This window comes from Oreochromis aureus, linkage group 20 (genome assembly GCF_013358895.1).
Source record: "Oreochromis aureus strain Israel breed Guangdong linkage group 20, ZZ_aureus, whole genome shotgun sequence".
Classification (NCBI taxonomy): Eukaryota; Metazoa; Chordata; class Actinopteri; order Cichliformes; family Cichlidae; genus Oreochromis; species Oreochromis aureus.
In genome coordinates, this window is record NC_052961.1 from 20,720,544 (window position 1) to 20,743,717 (window position 23,174).

A 23,174-nucleotide genomic window follows, 5' to 3' on the forward strand; every position below is an offset into this window, starting at 1 on the left:
CTCCCATTAACAGTTTCCAGCTAACAACATGGGACACTCACCACCAGGTTACCGATGACCATGACCATCATGAAGACGATTAGGCACATGGCCTGGCCGGCCACCTCCATGCAGTCCCACATGGTCTCGATCCACTCACCACACAGGACACGAAAGACGATCAGGAAGGAGTGGAAGAAGTCATTCATGTGCCAGCGGGGCAGCTCACATTCAGCAGAGATCTTACACACACAGTCTTTGTAATTCTTCCCAAACAGCTGCATGCCCACCACAGCAAAGATAAAGACAATGATGGCCAGCACCAGAGTCAGATTTCCCAAGGCTCCCACTGAGTTACCAATGATCTTGATCAGCATGTTGAGAGTGGGCCACGACTTGGCCAGCTTAAACACTCTGAGCTGAAGTGGGAGGAAAGAGTAGGAGGATTATGTTTTAGTCATAACATCCCATCTTTACGAACTTGTTGCTTCGATTCAGCAGAGTAAAAATAGCATAAATATACAGCAATGTTTAAATAAACACAGATTTACTTTTGCCTCGTTTGCCTCAGATGCAGTACCAATGCAGAGCCAGTTTTGTCTTCGTGCTTATCGAAAAACAGCCCACTTTCCGACAGGTTTGAGAACCTGTTTGAGATCTGCCAGTCTGGTGTATATCTTGCAGTAGCCCCTCAAATATCCACGTCAGTGGTTCAGACTTGTACAGAGAATTTGCGATGCTGTGAGTTTTTGACACATACGCCAGTTTTTGGGAGGTTTTTTGTTTTTGTTTTTTGGAAGAGTTAAATATGTGCAAACAGCTCTAGATTAAACACTGACACTGCATCAGTGGAAAAGTGTTGTTCGATGTGCAGAATGTGCATGATAACACACAACAACATGATGCAATGATACAATCTCAACTCTACTTTTCTAGGCAAAGATAGATATTTACCAATCGGAATGACCGCAGGACTGAGAGGCCCTCCACGTCAGCCAGAGCCAGCTCCACTAAGCTCAGAGTCACAATGAATCCATCGAAACAGTTCCAGGCCTCCTGAAAGTAGTAGTACGGATCCATAGCTACAAGCTTGAAAAGCATCTCTCCTGCGAAGATCCCCGTGAAAACCTGACATGCGAGAAGGAGGACACATTTAACTTGGCTTCTAAGCACATATAACAGAATGTAAAGCATAATGAGTAGTAAAAGAAGCAATATATTTCTTCTGCAGAAAAATGCATTAGGTTAGTACTCTCAGCTACTGCTATTGAACTTAAACACATATAGATTATTTACAGAGGAAGCACATCTAGTTAATGTCCGTGCGTGTGGCAGCTGCTCTGCAGTCACTGAGGATAAAACGGCACTTGTTTGTTCTCATCTTTAATAGATCACTGATGGCTGCCTTCAATCACAGAGACCACATAACGAACATACAGTCATGTAGGCCATACATGTTTTTGGACAATGACACTTATTTTGTCATTTTGCCTCAGCACGCCACCACAGTAAATTTTAAATAAGACAACCAAGATGTGACTGAAGTGTAGACTTTCAGCTTTAGATCAAATATTGCTTTAACTTTTTTAGAAATTACAGATATCTTTATGTTTATAGTCCCCTATTTTCAGAGACTTCAAATTAATTGGGTTTAGTCTATAAATCATGGATATGCTCTGTTAGGCCAGGTGGGTTTGTGGCTCTTTCTGCATTAATTTTTCCTTTGATCTATTGGGCTGAGATCTGGTTACTAGTTTGACTGAAGAATATCCCATTTCTTTGCTTTGAGAAACTCTTGGTTTATCGGTTTACACTCTGAAGTGCTGCCTGATCAGTTCTGCAACCTTTGGTCGTGCACTTCAGAATTCAGCATGCAACTTCTATCTGCAGTCGCATCATCAACAAACACTAGTGACCCAGTTCCACTAACAACCGTGCGTGCTTATGCCATAACACTGCCTCCACCATGTTTGACAGAGGGTGTAGCGTACTTCAGATCATGAGGTGTTTCTGTCCTTCTCATTCTACTACAAGTTTATTTGTCAAAAAAATTAAGTAAAATTCTGAACGCTTAGATGTTTTCTGGCAAAGTCTCATCTTTCCTTCCTTGTCTTGAGTGTAACCTGTGGTTTACACCTTGTTGTGAATGCTCTGTACACCTCAAGTGTGATACACATACTACCTTGAGAGTTTTTGTTTTAATTGAAATAAATGTTGTGAAGTTGTTTTTAATCATAGAAATAATTCTGTCATCATGCACTTCGGTTATCTTCTGTGGTCTTTTGGTGTTGCTGAGTTAACACTGCATTCATTCTTACTAGATTTTTATGGGTTGTTTTCCTTCACTAACATCAACCTCATACTGAGGACAACAGCAAACAGCTACAAAATGCAAGTTCAACACTCCTGATCTTTTATGTGCTTAATTTAAAATAATCTTACATAACGAGGGAACAAGCCTCATGCGGCCATGAAATTATTTGCCACATAGTTGTCAAATTACTTTTGAGCTGTGTATAAAAATGTAATTCCTGAACAGTTAATGTAGTTCTTTAGTCAAACCCCTCGAATTAAAGCTGAAAGTCTGCACTTCCATGACATCTTGATTCTTTGAATGTAGTTCACTTGGGTGGTGTGAACTCGGGCATCATTGTCCAAAAAAACATACAAATCGACCTGTATACACCCTCGTGAGTTTGTCAGACTGTGTGTTCATTGGTGCGCAGGATGATGACTCATATTGCATCAAGGTGACCTAGAAACCTCCACCTGTACCACCCATTAGTCTTTTCAAGTAGATTTTTATGAACCACAACTGGCAAAGAACACATTTCACTGCTTTTTCAATTTTAAATTAATACCAAACAGACGTACACACAAAACTGTATATAAAAGAGCGTATAACAATATGTGTTAACTAATGTGAAATTGTGCAGGTACTCTGATTTACTCAGTTTCTTAAAGAAAAAAAAAGCTTTTAATGAAAACAACCAGGTCTCAGAAATTATTTAGGCACCATTTTAGAAGAGCTCATCGATCAGCCTTCATGAAATATTAACGCCGCCCTCCAACCAGTCAGCCAACCAGCAGAGAAGCAGGCGCATCCACTGAACCAGAGTACAGCGAGAGAGGCGGGAGAAGAAGACTGGAACATGTGTGTGCATGTACGTAAAGAAAAATCCACGAATTCTAGGAAGCAGCGAGGGGTTCGGGGATGTTTTTTTTCCCCTTTTCATCTCAGAACGGCCAATGAAAGCATTGTCAATTACAGTCCCATAAATAACACCTTTCTGTGAGCTACTGAGAAGAAGCAGAGAAGATCATTTACAAGAATACCAGATAAAAATAACAACAACAAAAAAATCCACTCACCAGATTTCCTACAGACAGCATATCCTCAAAGTCAGAGGTCATGGGGTAATGCTCCATAGCCATGAAGAGGGTGTTTAGGACGATACAGATGGTGATGGCCAGGTCCACAAAGGGATCCATGACTATTAGGTTCACAATCTCCTTGATCTTAATCCACATAGGGCAGCACTCCCAGATCAGGAATGTGTTAGCAAACTTATACCAGCATGGGGGACACTTGCGCTGAGACTCCTCCAGCTCTGAAGACATAGCGCGGATCATACATGAAAACCAAACATACTTGCATGCTCAGCAAACTGCATGCAATGGTATAATAGGATAGAAAAAAATTTTATGCAATGTATGTATCTGGTACTTTTGAATATGCAAAGCAGATAAGCAGGAAATTCATGTCAAACTAATCAAACAATGAAGAGCAGCCCTAGTTAAAGAATAATGAGAGAGCAGGTTAAATAGCTGGGTTAAAGTGGCAGTACCCTCCACTAGTGTGTTGGTAATGACGCTCATGACACTGTTGGCCCGCTCTTTCCGCCCAAAGGAGGTATTGAGCTGGTCCACAGACACCATCAGGGAGCCCGACAGCTTCTTCTTCACCTCAACCTCAGTAGTCGGCTGTCAGGAGGAGAGGAAGAATCAAGCACCCATGGAGAGGACATGAACACCATCCCACATCACCACCGGTGGCCGGCGGAGGGAAGTGCACGACAGCAACGGCAGGAAAAAGTAGTCGAGGATCAGAAATTTTGGGGTGGGGGGCAGGGCACGTTTCATTCTCGTCTATGTGTATGCTGGTTTCAAGGAAGATGTGTGTATGCTGTAAATGCATGCAGGTTTCAGCCAAAGTGGGAGCAGTGGTCTAGGGCTACTTGACCTAATTGTGTTTGAATGTAATTAGCTCATCCCAATTAGATAATAAATGAATTGTGAGACACTGTGCGAGGAGAACTGCTTCTGCATGAATGCATTCTCAGTCCCGTCATGCAATAATGGAGGCTTTGCTGCCATTGCAATATAATCATGAGGTTATTTTACAAAATGTCTCCCAAATCTGGCCATTTTTAACATAAACTTGCAAATTGATGCTACTGTATCTTCCTATTTTGAAACCATATAACTTATATTGCAACCATCAAGTCAAGAGCATTGTAAATAGGTCATATGAAGGCAGGTAGTTCAAATTCATCCAGTTGTCATGCATGAGCATGCTCCAAGTCAAAGAGAAGGAGAGGAAATTACAGACATCATAGCCAAAGTTTGGTTTGTCTACATCATGCTTGTTCTAATTTAGGGTTTAAATCTACCATGCTAACTAGAATGAGACACAACTAATTTGCTAATGCTGACCAGGGAGAGACTGGAAAACATAGAAAGGTATAGACAGACAAGGACAGCAGCCCTCCTTCATTTCTTATAGTATTTTATGAAACCCTAATAGGATGGTGTGTTACTTTTATATATTTATATATATATATATATTTATGTTGATAGATAGATACATATACTCTGGGATGGAATCAGGGAATTAGGGAAGCAGATAAAATTGTCTGTGGCTCTATAGAGCTGGTCCCCTCTGTTCCCTCCGCCTTCTATTGCAGATCTACCCACACAGGCTAGCAGAGGACCTGGATGCCTGGAGGAACACATCAACACACTGGAGCATGTTAACCAATCATTATATGCCATTTGTTAACAAAAACTGTTTCATTACTGCTAGTGTGTGAACGGGAACTTAAAACACAAAACTGTGCGTTACTTCTTTCTCTGATCTGTACACTAGTGAGCAGCTGAATGATAAAATCGTGTTTGTTTGATTGGTGCCTTTGAGTGCACGTACTTTATGAGTTGTAAGTTTGATACTGACATATTCAAAACATTAACAGTCATCATTCATTTCAAACAATAAAATTGCCTGGAAGTCACTGATAGACCGAGTATGAAGCTAACTTGTGAAAGGTTGGTTTAAGTATAAATGCTATAATCATGTTTATTTTCCCATCCTTTGCCTACAGTTGGAGGGCAGCATACACTGCAGGGGCTGGGGGAGGGGAGGCGCGAGCGCTTAGCCAAGAGATACATACGGACTTGCAAAGATGACAGTAGAGGATAGAGAGCCAGAAAGAAACGTAACGGACGAGAGGGGGGCCATGCCTAGATAGGTCTACTCATTGACTTCCTTACACTTTCGTCAGTAGCTGCCTTATCTATTTTCACCTCAGGCAGAAGGCGTCCACCGGGCCCGGGGCCAATGAGCGACACCACGCCGTTGCAGTCCACCGTGCTGTTCCTCTTGCCGTGGAAGCCGGTGTAGCTGCTCCGCCTGTACGGGCTGAACAGGGAGCCTCGCCGCTCCTCGCACTCCTCGACGGTGCTGTGCTCATCGTCGGCGAATTCGTTCTCCGAGCCCACGTCCTTGCTGCGGCCCTTGAAACTGAAGATGCTGCTCTTGCTGTTGTGGCGTGAGAGGAAGGGCGAGCCCGGTATACTCAGGAGAGACTGGAGGGAGGAAGGAAGTAGAAAAAAGGATGAGAAGAGGAATTCTGAATTACAACCTATTGTGCTATAATTTTTACACTGCTTGTCATCAGCTCCAGAGGACAAGATGAAAGCCGACATCTGTGGGAAATTTAATGCAGCAAAGGCTCCTTCCCATGAGGAGTCATATTCTTCTGGAACATTTGTGTGACTAAATAAACAAGAACTAGATAATTAGGTTAGTGATATGTTTCAGTGTCAAGGTCACACACACACACACACACAGGACAGAGATACAGGCGTCTGAGACAAGCGCGATCTGAACATGAGTCATGACAGCAACAATCTGGAATGTAGCTAGCATTGAACCAGCTATTTTTTTAGCTCTACACAAAGTATGCTAGCTCACGGGAAATCAAATGTTTTGACAATAGCCCTCTGGTTGTGTAGAAGATGAGTGAAAAGCGCAAAGGAACCATTGCATGTCACATGAGGGATTTTCACAGATGTGTTGAAAAGCGTTACATAAGGCCCGCAGGCCTCGTTAAACCGTCAGCTGAATACTTCTCCATAAAACACAAAAAAATTAAAAGCTCGAGCACGGTCTAAGCACAGCAGCAGGACTGCTCCCTGTTAAAGATTTGTGTAAATAATTCTGAATATGAGGCCTCATACATCAGCATTGGATACACACAAAAACAGGCCAAAATGAGGCGCACACCACTTCCAGCACAAAAGCTGATATCCAGAAAAAGTGGCCAGGAAAATGCGAGCATCTCTGTGGAACCGTTGACCTACGAGTGCGCAAGAAAGAGGAAACTGATGGTGAGGTAGTCAACGAGAGGAATCTTTTTATCTGTAATGATGCTCCGACTTAGAGTAAAATGGCAGATAGACAGGTTCTGATATCACACCCATCTATTCTATCTGAACACTCCAATACGACATGCCTCAATCATCCACTGACGCAAACACTTTCTATCTAACCTTCACACACAGTTATAAGCCGATGTATCCATTGGAGACCAGATGACCTGCACTACCTCCTGAGCTGAAGCAACCACAATTGTTAGTCTGACTTCATAATGCACTTTTTCACTAACACACATATTAACTTCAATTAAGCGATCCAAGTATTCAGCAGTGTTATTTTAAGCTGTTCTGTGAGCGCCTTCAAGTTGCGGCTGTAACTAAAATCTCTAAACTAAAAACTTCGCACACAGAAGACTGAGCCAAACTGTGTGCTGTTAAAGGATGTCTGGCTTCCTTTCATTGATAGTTTTACCTCCCATTAATCAGACTACCAGATTTTCATGAATGTCATTGCTTGTAGAGATCTAAAACAGATGATACAGAATTAGAGAACCGCAGAAGAGTCAGTAGTCCACCGTGTCACCAAGTTAGTGAGTGCCATAAAGCCTTCTCCGGTTGTCTCATTTATTGACTACGTAAATTTGCTGTCTGTGAATAAAGCATACCCTCACCAGAGCCTCAATCATACTGCAGGCCAAGTTCAGGCAAGCAAAGATCAATTTCTAACGTTAAATGACATCCTCAGGCGAGTGGTATCACAGTCATTTTGACAAGCTTTAAATCAGTCAGCTTGATTCCTGTAAAACAAATAAATGCTGCTGCAACACATAGTGCTGCAATGAATGCTCAGGTAATCCCAGAGGAATGTTTGACTGGGAAACCAAGCAATTAGGGCGCTCATTTCTGATTTAGCCAATTATGAGGCCCTTTGAATCGACCATTTATGGTAGAATTTGCACATGTAGAGGTAGGATATGAGGCCGATCCACACACATATATTTTAAGGCACACCATTTCATGCCTTTGTACACTATCTATGCCTAGTCTTAACCACTACCGAGGCCCCTGGACATGTGCTCCTTTATCTCTGATCACTACACGCTGCTCTGTAAGTAGAGTAAATCTTATATTTCACATACTGAAAATGAAAAGTAGAAAGAATGCCACTCCTGCAGCCATGTGACTTACTGACATCTATACTCTATTCATAGACATGAAAAGGTATCTGTTCTAATTCTGTGTGTTGTTTGAGTTTCATTTGGTCTCGTTTTGGCACAAAAAGCCTCATACAGCTTTACTCTAGCCATGTAGATATTTTCTTATATGTTGGTGATTTTAGACTTTCTTTTTCCTGCAAGACTTCTAGTACCAACCCCAACATGTGTGAAAAAATCTACATCACACTATGATCACGAGTGAAATACTCATCCTCAGAGAAGAGTTTGTCAAATTCAGTGTTTTTATTCCTGAGCTGCAAATTCTGTTTATCGTGTAAAATTACTACTGGGAATATATCTTGTTATAGTTTAGCTTAAATTTTCCTTTCAATCAAAATGTCACCATCCGATCATTGCTAAGAAAAGGGAATTTCTTCCTCACCTGGTTCATGATGGAAGACTTTCGGCCCAGGCGGTTATCGGGGAATCTGAAGCGGCTCCTTTTGCTGCCATCGTCCGACTCTGACTTGACAAACTTCTCGCTGTCGCCTTTCTCCTTCTCCTGCTCCTTCTGCCGCCACTTCTTCTTACGGTTGCGGCGCTCTTTAGCGCTCTTGGAGCTGAGCTTTGACATCTCGGACGAACTGCAGGAAAGACGCCCTCCTCCATCGTCCTCTACCGCATCCTCCGACACTGTGCCTGCAGAGGTTGCCATTGCAGCCGTCTAACAAGAAACAACCACGTGAGTGAAATCAGAACGATATTTTGACACAATCCGTGAAAAGGTTTTGCCTTCAACTTGCAGAAGACTCACCTGAGCGTCTTCCTGCTGCTTCTTTAGCTGCTCCAGCATCGCCTTGAATTCTTCTTCCTTCTGCGCAGCCTCTTCCATTGTTGCCTGATTCTGCTCCTCATAGGCCATGGCTACCACAGCCAAGATCAGATTCACCAAGTAGAATGAACCCACAAAGATCACCAAGACAAAGAAAATCATGTAGGTCTTCCCTGCCGCCCTGAGGGTCTGTTAGGAGGCAGTGCCGCAGAGGTCCGGGGAGAGAGAGGAAGAACACAGCAGACCCGTGAGATCTGATACATGACTTCAACCCCAGAATCAACGTCAGCCACACTGCTCATCTCTTAATATGACTCATCAGAAATGAAATAGAAGACGTACACTGGTCTGAGCATTCCTGGGGGCAAAAATGAATGCAAGCCTCAAGTGAGGAGGGTAAATGTCTCTCACCTTCTGAGGACAGAAGAGTCAAATCTACAAACTTAAAACAGCTCGCACAATTTCATCTGTCTGTTTCTGATGTGAAAATAATGGGTGGAAATAAATTCAGTAAATGATTTTATACTTTGTGCTCATTAAAACCCTCCATGTGAGACTGTATTGTTCATCAGAAAGAACTGACCTACTTTGCACGCTCACTGTGAATAGCCAAACTATTTCTACAGATTTGGACGCTATGCCCACTGGAGATGAGAAGTGAGGAGACTGAGTGGCAGAGGTACAGCTGAACAGATGAACACACAAAGGAGAAAGCTCATTGGTCTCACTTTGTCTTCATGCTAACATACAATGGTTAAAGTCATTCTTGCGCAGTTATATTTTAAGGTTTAGATAAACCAGCAAGCGAACAGTCATCATGAAAGGATCCCAAATTTGACTAAAAATGTTCTCACTCATGCACTTCCTTCAAAAAATGAAATACGTCTTCAGACAGCAAAAAGGAGAGAAAAAGGACTCTAGCAGGTAGGGAAGTCAAATATCCTCACCCATCAATTATGCATGCAGTTGACGTATTGCTGAGAAGTGCGTGCAGGACATTTGGCTCAAACCTTCCAATTTAGTTGCACAAATCACTAAATCTTACATATATCGAAATAAAATGTTTTTTTTAAACGCTCAGCACTGGGAAAGAAATATGATCCATAGGAAGGCATTTTATTACTTAATGTCCTTACACCAAACCAAAAGTGGCTGCATAATGATTATTCTACACATACGGCGTACAGTATGAGCGAGAGCCTGCAGTTGGAGGCTGAATTTCAAAGATGAGAGTGAAAATAGAAATATGTGCCAGGATGCTCTCATCAGGTCTCATCGCTCGCATTGGTCATACTGTAATCCTCAGCTCTTAATATTTCATGCTTCCTTCCTTCCACTTGTACGTGGAGGCAGGACTGTCTCCACCATTTCAGGGAAGCTTAATGTGGAACAGCCTGCAAGACAGACCAGATGGCGGTGACGGTGCCACAGTACCCACATGAGACTGAGAACAGGGGATAAACTTGGAGGTGAACTAGAGCTAATGCAGAAGCCACCACCAGTTTTTGAATAATGGGGATTTCATAACAGCAAATACACTTTTATCTGCTGATTATGATGTATTTTACAAAATATTGCTCGAGCATTTTGCAGGAGATGGAAGTCTTACAAGATGTTCGGTACACGATCTTTTTTTGGCATTTGTGCTGCAGAGTAATAAAATCACTAGACAGCTAATAAGCACCTCCACCATGCGATTGGTTTGTCTGTCAACTGGGTCGCTTAAAGAGATAAAGAAGATAAAAAAAGGAAAAAATTGGACATGTGAGGTCAAGTTTTTATCCAAAAATCCTTCTGGATCAAGGGAATCAGTTCATTCACAGTTTGAGGGGAGTTTTTCAGCTTTAGTGGTGCAGTTAAAGACTGCTGTCATCAGGCACCAGTTTAGCTTACTGGTTGAGCAGGTGCCCACACACACAGCTGAACTGCAGCAGCTGAACTGCTGTATTTCTTCCTCTCTTCTCGGCCCAATTTCCTGTCTAACTATGCAGTAACTATCCAGTAAAGGCAAAAGAAATCTTAAAAAAGCTGCTGTCACTAATAATGGATGAGAAACAAACCATCCACTCACCATCCTTTTTTAATCATTTCATTGATTTATCCAGTTAAGGGTTGTACTATTGGGGGCGGAGCCTATCCCAGCTGTCACAGGGCAAGAGGTGTGATACAGTCTGGGCAGGCAGCCAGTCTATTGCACTTCAGACTAGCATTATTTATTTATCTACGCTTTTGATGCCTTTGTTTGAATTATAATATATGTCCATCAAAATTAACACCTTTGAAACTTCTATAAAATCTGTCCAAAGGCCAAATATCAATCAGATTTCAGCACTGAGGGCTGTTACATGGTGAAACAAGCTGAAGTTGTGGACACATCTGCTTTACCAGCATGTAAAGGTTCTCCCAGAAGTCCTGTGTCATGAGTCGGAAGAGAGCCAGGAAGGCCCAGCCGAAGCTGTCAAAGCTGGTGTAGCCGTAGTTTGGATTCCTCCCAGCTTTCATGCATGTGTAGCCCTCCGGGCAGCGGCTGAGGGGTGGAGAGAGAGCGAGAGAGAGACACATAGAGACAGAACAGGGCATTCAGCCCAAAAATGAGTCAGCACTATTTACTGATAATGTAGTCTGACTATAAGCACACAGAGGAGCTACAGCAAATCTTGGTACTCATTTTGAAGGGTGGAGAAGGCAACTCACCCAGAGTCTGAGCTGTTCCCACAGAGCAGAGCGTCCAACTGGCCAGGCAGGAAGTAGAAGTTGGCTGAGAGGGAAAAAAAAAGCAAGAAAGGAAAACAGCCAAACTGAGTCATTTCGCTCACATTCTGTCGAGATTTACTTAACTTAATCCATTCAGAACATTTCTGACTCCAGCTCACTCAGAAATTTTGACTTCGGTTCATTTGAAACAAATTTCTTTTGCACGATAAGTGCCAAAACGACATATTGTTTCCCCATTCAAGCATATGGGTTGACTCATACTCTGACCTCCGTGCCAGGTCACCGTTGGTGACGCCTTGACTCTACTTACTGTCGTTCGTGATGTATTCGTCCCAGTCAAAGCCCTTACTGCCATTGGCTAGGTAACTCTCGTTGGTGTTGATTGGCCAGATCACACACTTGTGGCGCAGGTTACCCATGAAGAGCTGGAGACCAATGAGGGCAAAGACGCTCAAACAGAAGACGGTCAGGATCATCACATCCGAAAGCTTCTTCACAGATTGGATCAGGGCGCCCACAATGGTCTTCAGGCCTGCAGGCCAGCCACAAACACACATGCGCACGCAGACACACACGCAAACACACACACACACACACACATACACAAACCACACAGGTGATGCAGGAGCTCCTCATGTTCCATGTGTTAATCTCTGGAGTGTCAGCTGCTACTAGAGCTCATCTTTTTAAATTTATCCCGTAACTAAAGCCAGTAAATCCCTGCATCTTAAGATATTCATAAAAATCTGGCTGAGACTACATTTGAAAACCTTCCCACTGAATTTAATTACAAATAAAAATAATAGATGTATTGTCATCAACTTGAATATAAAACTAAATGTTCATTTGGGATTTTTAACTAAATTCAACATTAAAACAAAAGGGATCATTTTATAAATAAAAATCTGAACTGGTAAAATACTATAAATTTTAGATATGGGTAGTAATACATTTTGGACAAAACTGGGAGTTTACATACAGAACATCTCTAGAAACAACAAACAGGAAATATTCAGGAGCCTTCCCACTCTTTTCAGATTATTACAACAGATCTCAAATCCAAATAATGGGCTCTTCAACAGAAGAAATTAGCATTTCATTGCCAATGATGGATGAAGTAAAAAAGAGGGGGAAGACTTTATATAAGTGAGAGGAAATCCATAAGGAAAAGAGCACAGCAGCACAACGAGAGGCCATGAGAGGGACAGAGGCACAGGCAGGGGGCATTAAACCGCATGCAGGTCATTTAAACTCCAAGGCTGAACAGAAGCAATTCAATGCCAGTGCCGGTGTGGGCACTTTCTTGAACTGTCTTGTGTAAGGTGTCATTAGGAAAGCACTGACTCCCCATACCGCGACCCTGTAGTCTGTCTCATCCACAGTTTCACTAAAGACAAAATCGCTTTACCTTCCAGACAGGCCTCCTCTGGCAGCATTCGCACGGATCCACGAGGAACTCAAAGATGGAAGCAGAATCGCCCACGCCCCATTTTTACCGTTCACCCACTACACGTACAGCAGGCTTGACCTGCTACAAGCTTTCAATAAATTATGATCTTAATTTAGACTTTCAAATAATCTTACTAAAAGCTCCGTCAAACCAGACACAAAAGGAGCTGCTCATATTTAAAGGGACCTATTATCATTTTCTTTATTTCCGTATGTGCTGTTACAGGAGCTGATGTTCATACTACGTAAGAGCAAAAACCTCAGGCTTAAAGCAGGTAAATGCTCCATTTCTGGCAATTTTTTCAAGAATTTCAAGATATCAAAATGCACAGAAGCTCCACCCACCTTTTGTTTGCAAGGGACAGCCAATCAAAAGGAAGCTTGTATAAAGGGAGGAATGCAACAGCTTGATGCATTCGCGGGTCACACAAAGCCCCAGCATAATCTAAAAAACCAGTAATGACTAGCTTAAACTAGAACTCTGATAGAGTCCAAGAATTAAAGCGTGGAGCTAGAAATAAGCATAGTAGGTCCACTTTAAATCACCATACATCTTATTTACAAGCACATGAAAAGATTGATCAAATTGAACTAACAGATCTATATGTTTCCCTGGAAATAAGCCCTCCCGTTCACATGGATTACTGTTTGCTTTATTAAACAAATCTATAAAAATCAATAAAAGCTCCATTTTCATTACTTCTGTACCAGCATTTTAACAGAGAGTCCAGAATTTTGGGGAAATATGTTATTAATTTTGTGGCTGAACGCTAGATTAGAAGATCAATACATCCTACCAACCAGCGTTTCATCAGATTTTTAAAAAGCAGATACGATGTGTTAAATAGGGATCTTTGGAGCTGCTGTTAGGTGACTGCTGTCTTTGGACAGAGCCAGGAAGTCTGTTTGCAGTCTTTAAGTTAACCAGATGCTCGCAGTAACTTTAGGTACTGGCATGAGAATGGTATCAATTTTCTCATCCAACTTTGAGCCCAAAAACAAACAAGCATATTTCCCAAAATGCCAAACTGATATCTAAATCGTCTGCACTCAAAGAAGACTTTTTCAAATTTCAGTATGAATGTGTAATTTGAAAAAGAAAGCAATCTTTAGCGGCTGTTTTGCAACATCTGTTTAATGTTCTCCGGTCAGATGTCCGGTCAGCGTTACCATTCCATCAGCATTCCCAAATATCTTTTTTTTTTGTGATATATCATTCAAAGAGGTCATAAAAACAGAGAAAAAAAAATCAATCAACAAGCTAAAAAACAAAAAAGAGGGCAAATCAAACTTTCAATGCCATTAATCAGCCAAGCTCTTGGTAGGCTAATATTATAAAAGCAAGTGACCGAAAAGCATCATGCAGCATAAGAGGTATGTTCACAAACTAGGCTTGGCAGTCTTCATACATAAGTAATTGGTATGTTCTGTAAGATCTGTATAAGAGCTATACCTTTTCTCATAAAATACAGCTCACACCAGGTTTGTTTTGGACCCCATTACCAGGAATCCTCTCAAATTTCCAATTAGGAACAACTACAGGGATTAAAGCCTATGTCTGATTTTTCTTTTCTCATAAAACATAACAAGCATATTGTAAGTTTACAGTGTTCTAACAACACATTTCTTTGCCATAGGTAACGGCATTTGCTTCTTCTGAAAAGCTAGTTGAAGTTGCGTGAGTTGAAGCTAATTCTCCTTAAAGACAAAAGCTGCCTTGGAAACAAGAGCACTACTGGGGCAGAAGAGAGTGCAGACACTTTGGAGGGCCCTAGAGGAGACTGCAAAGCCTATCAAAAATGTATTAGTACCATTTTTGATAATTTTGGAGGAAAAATAAATCAAAAAATGGTTTTCTCCAATTTTTTTTTTTTTAATATCGCTAAAATCATAATCGTAATTATAATAATAGTGAGTAGAAAGGAAAGGGTGAGAGGATCAGCCTTAGTGTTTAAACTGAGTCTCACCTGGAATGACAGAGATAGTTTTCAATGCTCGGAGAACTCTGAATGTTCTCAGCGCAGATACATTGCCCAGGTCCACAAACTCTGTTATATATCTGAAATAGGGGAAGGATCACACACAGAACAAACACGATGACAAAAACCACACACGCCAAGAGCACAACACCACCGAACCAGGAGGAAACGACGCCACTCACAGAGCCTGTCCACTGAGGAGAAGGGTGGAAGGTAAAAGGAAAGAAAGACACACACACCTAACACCGACCCCGCCCCGCTGCCCCCAACCCCACCCCGCACCATCCTGTCTTACCTGGAATTACAGAAATAGTTTTCAATGCCCTCAACACCCTGAACGTGCGCAGAGCTGAGACATTGCCTAGGTTTACAAACTCTGTTATATACCTGCAGGATCAAACCACAGTTACAACAGCTTATTATTTACACGCAGATAAACGGTGAAAAGATCAATTCAGACAAAGATGGGCTTTGTGAGAAGCAATGACATTTTGTATGATGGTCTTTTTTTGGGGGGGAGGGGTGGGGGCTATGTTTGCTCATATGGAAATAAGTAAACTAGGTGACTTATAGTCGCTGGGAAGACACTGAGCATTAAATTGGATTTTGCAGGCTCCTGACGACTGAGAGAGAAAATGTGAATGACAAGAGTTGGATGGCGAGAGGGAGATGAATCAGACTAAATGACAGTGAGGTGTGGGTGTTGTCAAGGAGGCCGAGCAGTGTCAGATGGAGATCTTCGATTCCCAAAGAGAAAACCAGAGAAGTCTCGGCTCAAATGAGGAAACACAGAAGACGGGTTATCAGATAGGAAACAGGCAAAAGGATAATAACTAAAACATCAGTTTACTTTAACCCAACCCAAATACACAACATATTTGTGCCCAATTTAACGTCCTATTTACTCAGAGCTCAATCGAAATTAAAATACTTACGCCATCGAAATGACCATGAAATCCAGCCAGTTCCATGGATCTCTTAGGAATGTAAACCCATCTATACAGAAGCCTCGCGCAGTGATCTTTACAAGAGACTCAAACGTATAAATTCCCGTGAACGTGTACCTGAAAGACAAAGCGTTGACAGAATCAGTTCACCGCGCTGGATCAAAGCTCGCTCATTTCTAAGTGCCTGCACCTTCATTAACTGTTAAAACACCCAGGAAATGCCGACGTTAGATAAAATTAGAACCATACAAAATCAGATAAAACACTTTTCTGTCGGTCTAATATTTTACTATAATGTTGCTTCGTTACATTTGAGCCACACAAATTTCCAGAAAACAGAGGTTTTATATATAGTATGGTTATTGTGCAGAGGGTTTAAAGAGTCTTTAATCTAATTTGAAAATTCCAAATTTAAAATTTCACAGAATCTGACGATCTGTGACTCAGATGTAGTGCCAACATAGGGACACAAACTGTTATCACCCATTTATATAACTACGAAAACAGATAAAGTGTACTTACTCTACTTGTTTTGACCACTCAGGAGGATCGCTAAAGGTCATGAATATACAGTTGGTCAAAATAGTACACATAATGATCATGCTGAAAAGAGTGAGGAGCATGTTAAGGAAAACGCAGACTGTAGTGGTAATCACAGACATCATCACACATCTATGACACTGTGAAACATAACAATAAAAAATACAGGTAATGTATGTCCTACAGTCGAGTCAGCATAAAAAGCCAGCAATATTTAAACAGTTAAAGTCAAGACATGAACTCAAAGCACTTAACTGAAGGTGGTCAAACGTAGCCACTACTATAAAGGCTATTAAATATTTAAACAGTATATATTTAGGGGAAATGCAAAACTACAGTACATTTTAAAGGTGCAAAGCTTTCAGTGCAGAGAGGCTGACACTCAAAGGAAACCAGGGAAACTTCAGACTTGGCTTTAAACGCCTGCAGAACTCAGTATTAGTTGTGCTTTGAAATATTTGAACAATATTCCTGTACAGCATTAACCAGCAGTTGCAAAGACCTACACAGTGCACTATACACAAATGTAGATTTATTTTGGCAGGTGGGCAAAATTAAATGCCACTCACATTACTGCATTTCTGTTTTATTTTACTTACTATTTTTTTTGTATCTATAAAAATAATTAATTTGTGCCTAAACTGGAAAACCTTTAATTATGCACCTTGCCTCATTTGGTATATATACACAGATCTTTAAATAAACCATGTGTATCTGCGAGCACCACTAACTCACAGGTTGCTTTGCTGCAGGAGGGAGGCACAGTGGGGGTCCACACGGCCAAAGTGTGTTTTGTTGTGCAGGAAATGAAAACGTTCTGCTTCATTTTTAAACCAGATGCCCAAACAGTCGTGTGTCACATGACACACAGCTGGCTCACTTCCCTTAACTTGTGCAAATAGATAAGATAAGATAAAACAAGTCAAATAAAATATATTTCAAAAAGGCAAAAATTTATACTTTGGAATAAATTTTGCTTTCATAACACTCATGTCTGTTTTCATATTACATTTTAATAAATACCGATATGTGTTGTGTATACCATGCCAAATTTTATGCAACTTATAAATGTTTTGACTTTTATAGACGGACAGATTTGCACCTAAAATATTAACATACAGCTCTGATCAGCTGAGGTTTCCTTTTATGTCTTTAACGGTGCTTTAAATAGAGAGGGGTGCATCCTCCAACTGTTCATTCTGGATTCTTAGATAATGCACCGATAATGTGCTTACCGAAGAGGTCTAGCTTGGCTTACTGTTAAGGATGACTCATCATTTGTGCTAGCCTTTCCCTTCAGTGATAAAATGGCTACTGCACGGCGTCCTCTGTGCTCTTTCTTGACTGTAACAAACCGACTCTCTCCTGTACCTCCACTCACAGGAAACGTCGATAGCAGCGCGAGCAGAAAGACAGAACACATCATGAATAATACACGTAAACAGGAAACCTTTGCAGTCCCAGCAGTTTAGACACCATTTCAAAGGATATGAATGTATCAAAATTTTAATAGCTAATCGCCTAACCGGATTAAAAGGACTTATTAAGTACAAGGCAGGTGTGGCACTAAAACGGAAGATTGTCTTCCCTTTATTTAGCACTATAAATGTCTGTGGAGAGAAGAAACAGAGAGAGAGAGAGAGAGAGACAGTTAACAATCAGAAAGATTATAAATAGACAAAGAACAATAGTAAGGAATATTTAAAAATGTATATGTCATCCTATTTGAAACACCGTGAAAACATTTTCTGCAAGGCATACACGCCTAGTATGTGGATGATAAATAAACAACGTCCATTTGGTCATTAAAGTAAAATGCTGCTTTTAAACAAATGCAAATAAAGTGAGAACTGCTGGCAGGATGACTGTGTGTTGTCCCAGACTCTCAGTGCTGCACCGCCCACTGTGGCATCTTTAAGGGGAAGGAAATGGGCAAAACCGAGAGGAGCTTGCGAGCCACTTTCTGTGGATAACCTCATAATTGTTTAAATAAAACATGGCGATTTGCATGAAACATTAATGGAACTGTGCATTTGCACAAGTGATATGGGGCCCTCGTGCTTTTAACAAGGCATCTCTCACTCCACATTAAGCCTCTGAAGAGACACCGACAGTGGAGTCTGGAGGGAGGGAGAGGAGGAGGAGGACAGAGGAGAAGCGGGGCGGATGGGTGGGGAGGTGGGCAGTAAGGCGCCTCACGGTGGTGGCGTCACATGACCGCGTGTATTTTGTGCGTTTTTGGACAGAAATGAAGCCTGAGCTCTTGCTATAACATAAACGTCTGAAAAGAGCAGAATGACGAATGCGTCCACTTACAAATAAAACAGCTCACGCCTGATGTCAATATTACCTAAATGAAGGGAGACGTCAGCACAGTTTCAAATGACTGGACCCCCTTCCTTCCTCCAGCCTTCCTCTCTTATTATAATTATAGGTCAGTGCAGCATCTCCCTCATCATTAACACTGTCATCTACCAGTCAAGACAATCACACGCTTGGAAATGTCCCATCATGACATTTCTGTTAAACACAGCCATCATGCACATATGCAGGGTACATATCCATGACTCACAAACAAATGCATAATTACACACATCACACGCAGCAGCAGCGCCACAGCACAATCAACAACCACTACTGTCACCCTGACACACATGTACTCCACAGCTATCCATGAAGCGCTTTTTTTTTTTTTGGTAACACATGACAAAAGTGCTGCTGCAAAGCTACTGAAAATTTCATAATCTAGAGCTGAGCGAGGAGGAGAGGCAGAGAAGGCGGGGGGGTGGAGAGCGAGTGAAGCAGGCAGGCAGGGAGCAACTGTGGCAGCAGCAGGCTGAGGAAGCAGGGCACGAGGAGCCAGAACGGGGAAGCTGGGCAGAAGACGAAGAAGAGGACGGGAGGGAGGGGGGATGGGTGGGAGAGAGAAACCGAGAGTGCAAGAGAGAGAGAGCGGCTTCGACACAGAAGCTCAATCCAGTGCAGCGTCTGCATCCGTGAGGGCCTCAACAGCCATTCAGCGACCCTTCCTTTTTTTGACCCTTGTGGCAAACGATAAATGGGATTATGGCGTCTTTAGCCCGAAAGCCCCACAGTCACAGAGACATCAATATACGAATGCTGTAAGGCCTTCCTATGAGATGCCCATGCATTCTTTGCCGTGCTTTCACCCTGTTTATGCCATTTGGTATATTTTTGCATTGTCTCGATCTAGAGGCATGCTGAAATATTCCTGACAATGTTATTACAATAGATGAAAATTAAACCATCTTTAACCAGTCCAAACAAGACAAAATGCTGTGTTTTCTCTGATATACATGCACTGATATGATTGGGCAAAGAACTTGTGACAGGGGTGACTTCAGTTATCTTATTTTAGAGACGCTCTGCAGTGTCTGTGGCAGATCTTTGTCCTCAGCAAAACACGTTTTGGTTATCTTGGCTGCAGCATGAAGGACAGCAAATGTGCTCATGCATCCTTGCACATGTTGTCCGTTTCATCTCTGTCCTCACTTCATCTCTCCCTCCCTCCCTTCCTTCTATGTCCTCTCCTTGAAATCTTTCGCCGGCCTTGAACAGTGATGCCAACCACGACCCGGCCTAGCTCAGCTCAGCGTGGCACAGCCCTGCTCGGGCCACCAACCAGGCGGGGAGGGCCGTTGCTGCGTCATCACCTAGCCAGCCTCCCGGCTTTCTGTCTCAGCTATAAGATGACCTAAAAGAGCCACGAATCTAGATTTATCTGGAAGATGAGGAACGACCTTCCTTTACGTATATTCCCCCTCATCTTTCTGCACCTCCTTCCTGCAAAGGAGTTATCCAGATGCAACCTGCCACCTCTCAAATGACAAAGACACACAGGGCAAACGTTCTCCCATCAAGGTCACCACCTGATCTGGTGTCACTGCAGCATCGGCTCCCTTTGGTATCAGAATGACACTAGATTAGGGGCCGTAATTAGATTTGCCTGAAGCCAAGGAAGCAAAGATGAGAAGCAAGAGCACAAGCGAGGCTGCATGGCTCACGCGCATGTGTGTCATTAATATGGAACATGTGGGGGGAAACAGGCAGGTGAGCTGCATGTAAGCGAGTGAACAATCAACAGTGCCATGGATCCCTGGACATGTTTGCCACGTGTCATCTGAATCGTGTCTCCTCCTTGTGCGCTGGACTGGTGCGTTACATAACAGTCAGCGTGCACGGTGTAAAGACAGAGAGGTATAACACCGAGACAGACGGCGAGGAACGCTGATGCTGATGCTGTGCAGCCAAACGCACACACGCACAATATCTAAAGAAATCTGTTCAGGTAACGACGATGACACGGCATTACCCTCCTGTTTTGTCAGGTAGGGTTTGCTATATTTTGAGATACTCTGTGTGGACCGAGGGTTACACAACGCTGTTGTCAAAACGTGCAGCAGTTTTTAAATGAATATATGATCGAAGGAGACCATTTTGAACGAAAATACCAATTTTGTTATATAACTTTTTTTTTTTTTTTACTATAAATAGACAACAAACAACGCTACCATGGTAGAAGGTTTTAGCCTTCACTGCTCGGTCCTATTATGAACACACGAGCATTGAACTCACCACAGTACAGCTTGCATTTGCACTGATGCTTAAGGAAAGGAAAGAACAGCCATTTTATGATAAATTATTCTCGCACTCCTACGAGTAAAAGTGTAGAGCTCTTAGAAGCATCTTTATCTGTACAGCTTTCCATAATACAGTTTCTTTATAGTTTTCAACTTTCCTGAGCCTCTAATTCTCCCTTTTTCAATATCTGCAAGCCGTGTCTTCTGTTCTTTAAGTTCGGAGGCTTTTGTACAACAAAAACAGTTGAGTGAAACAAATGCAGTCTCCAACAGTTTAGGCTAACAGGTGCACATTAAAAGACTGTCAAGGTCACCTGTTTGTCCTCACACCGAGGACGACCAGACGTCAGACATGACAGAAACCCCAGAGAGACACGTGTCTCCTTTAAGACAACCAGAGTCCTCTCAGCCTGCTGCTGCTTCTCTCTCCTGCCACAGATTAATTTTTCAACAATTAGGAAAGTCTGTCATGTGGAACAACGGTCTTTCAACAGTAACTGCTTCTGACCTTTTCCCCAAAGCCCTGTGAGCACATTGGAGATACAGCAACGGCCCACTCAACAGCTCGAGAGCTCGGCTCCAACACTCCCCAAAGGTCTTCGAGGAGGAAAACGTAATTACCTCCTGCAGCCTAATTATAAAATTAAAAATAACTGTAAACATAGCACCCCTGAAAGTCAAGTGTCAAAAAAACCCCTAAAAAAACCACAGTGACTCTGCTGTCTGCGTAATTTCCGGTCATAACTTGTGACTCACTTCGACATAATGAAGCTTCTTATCTACCGAATGCTGTCCAAACCGATTATGTACTAAAATTATGAATGTCTGAGTTTATCTGATGTAACACAACGTCAGAGGAGTAAACAACACAATCACAATGTGTCAGGTTAAAATTTACTACAACCACTACGGTCACTTGCTACAACTATTTCTTCCAGATGCCACGCAAGCGTTGGATTTTTATTTTTTTTTAACTGAGCTCAACTGATCACAATCAAATCTCTCAGTATGAAAAACATTGGAAAAAAAAATCAAAAGAAAAGTGTTTCATGAAAAAAAGAGTGCAAACACAAATCAGGCCATGCACAAGGATGGAAAGGTAACAGTGATGTAACAGGGTCACATTTTCACTTGTCAAATGCAATATTAAAGGTTTTTGGGAGGAATATTTTGAGCATTTTGGAAGCCTGAGAGCGAGGGACAAACACCAGAAACAATACACTGCACAAATATTTGCAGCAATGAGAGTCAGGTACTTTGTTTTAGAATAAAGCCAGCGCTCAATTTGACTAAAATCATTGTTGTGTGTGTGTGTGTGTGTGTGTGTGTGTGTGTGTGTGTGTGTGTGTGTGTGTGTGTGTGTGTGTGAGAGTGTGTGTGTGTGTGTGTGTGTGTGTGTGTGTGTGTGTGTGTGTGTGTGTGTGAATACTCACTTTTTGAGAATTCACGTAGAATGGGTCCAGATCCTCCAGTGGTACCGCCACCATTCCCTTAGGGATGTCCCCATAGATGTAGGGCAGGCTCTTCCCAGCCTCCAGGTCGCTGTTTGGTTTGGGCTTGTTCTCGTCATCGTCGTCGCGGTAACTGCTGTCCTGCTTGGGTGGCTTTTTGTTCTTCTCCTCTTGGATGCGCTGCTCAAGGACCGCCAAAGATTCTGGAGTAAACTTCTTGAAGCTGTCAGGTCCTGGCGGTGCAAGAAGGGGTGCGGCCATGTTTTCATCCTGCAGCTACTTAGTCTTTAGGTTTGTGCCATCCACGGTAGCAGCTCTGCAGGAAGCAGGAGGGGGAAAAAATACAACATGAAATGATGTACTACAAAAATGGTGGCCTGAAATTAACAGTTAGCTGGGTGCCCATTTAGAAAGATTACAGAAAAAGGAGACAATAAAGGTGCAAAATGTTATTTTATGAACCAAAAGAACAAGAAAATGTTGAGATTTTGTAATGTTAAATATATATATCTATATATATATAGATATATATATATCTATATATATATAGATATATATATATATGAAAGCATTTGCAGGCTAAGAGATCTCCTCCATCTACTTTATCTCCATTAAGGAAGTGAGCTGAAGAGAACCATTAACAGACTTTTGTTAAATGATCCTCTGAAGCAGCAGAGTGTGTGGTTGACTTAAATAAAGAGAATATTTCAGATAAGAGTGTTAAACAGCAACACATAATGCTTATTCTCATAAGATGGGGGAAATATCAGATAATATACTGAGGAAGCCTCTTGGATGAGACGTTTTCACAAGCCTAAAGAAGCCCAGTTGCATTCTTATTTCAAGCTTTCTAGTCAACCATGACCT

At 42.0% G+C, this 23,174-nt stretch overlaps 1 protein-coding gene across 3 annotated transcripts in view; it reads right to left on the minus strand.

Moving 5' to 3' along the window:
* The window catches only part of scn8aa (sodium channel, voltage gated, type VIII, alpha subunit a), a 49,184-nt gene that overhangs the window by 23,642 nt on the left and 2,368 nt on the right, over positions 1-23,174 (minus strand). For 2 of the 3 annotated variants that reach the window (XM_039604710.1, XM_039604711.1), the window contains exons 2-16: positions 22,290-22,623; positions 17,747-17,865; positions 16,238-16,327; positions 15,704-15,832; positions 14,757-14,848; positions 11,651-11,872; positions 11,320-11,383; positions 11,011-11,152; positions 8,608-8,814; positions 8,236-8,517; positions 5,530-5,844; positions 3,828-3,963; positions 3,352-3,590; positions 934-1,107; positions 42-398 (exon numbers count right to left, since the gene is read on the minus strand). In XM_039604710.1, coding sequence (XP_039460644.1) covers positions 42-398; positions 934-1,107; positions 3,352-3,590; positions 3,828-3,963; positions 5,530-5,844; positions 8,236-8,517; positions 8,608-8,814; positions 11,011-11,152; positions 11,320-11,383; positions 11,651-11,872; positions 14,757-14,848; positions 15,704-15,832; positions 16,238-16,327; positions 17,747-17,865; positions 22,290-22,568 — 2,847 coding nt within the window. In that variant the 5' untranslated portion in view covers positions 22,569-22,623. Of the gene's footprint in view, positions 1-41; positions 399-933; positions 1,108-3,351; positions 3,591-3,827; positions 3,964-5,529; positions 5,845-8,235; positions 8,518-8,607; positions 8,815-11,010; positions 11,153-11,319; positions 11,384-11,650; positions 11,873-14,756; positions 14,849-15,703; positions 15,833-16,237; positions 16,328-17,746; positions 17,866-22,289; positions 22,624-23,174 lie in introns of those variants that run through there. The other variant, XM_039604712.1, reaches the window with a different exon arrangement.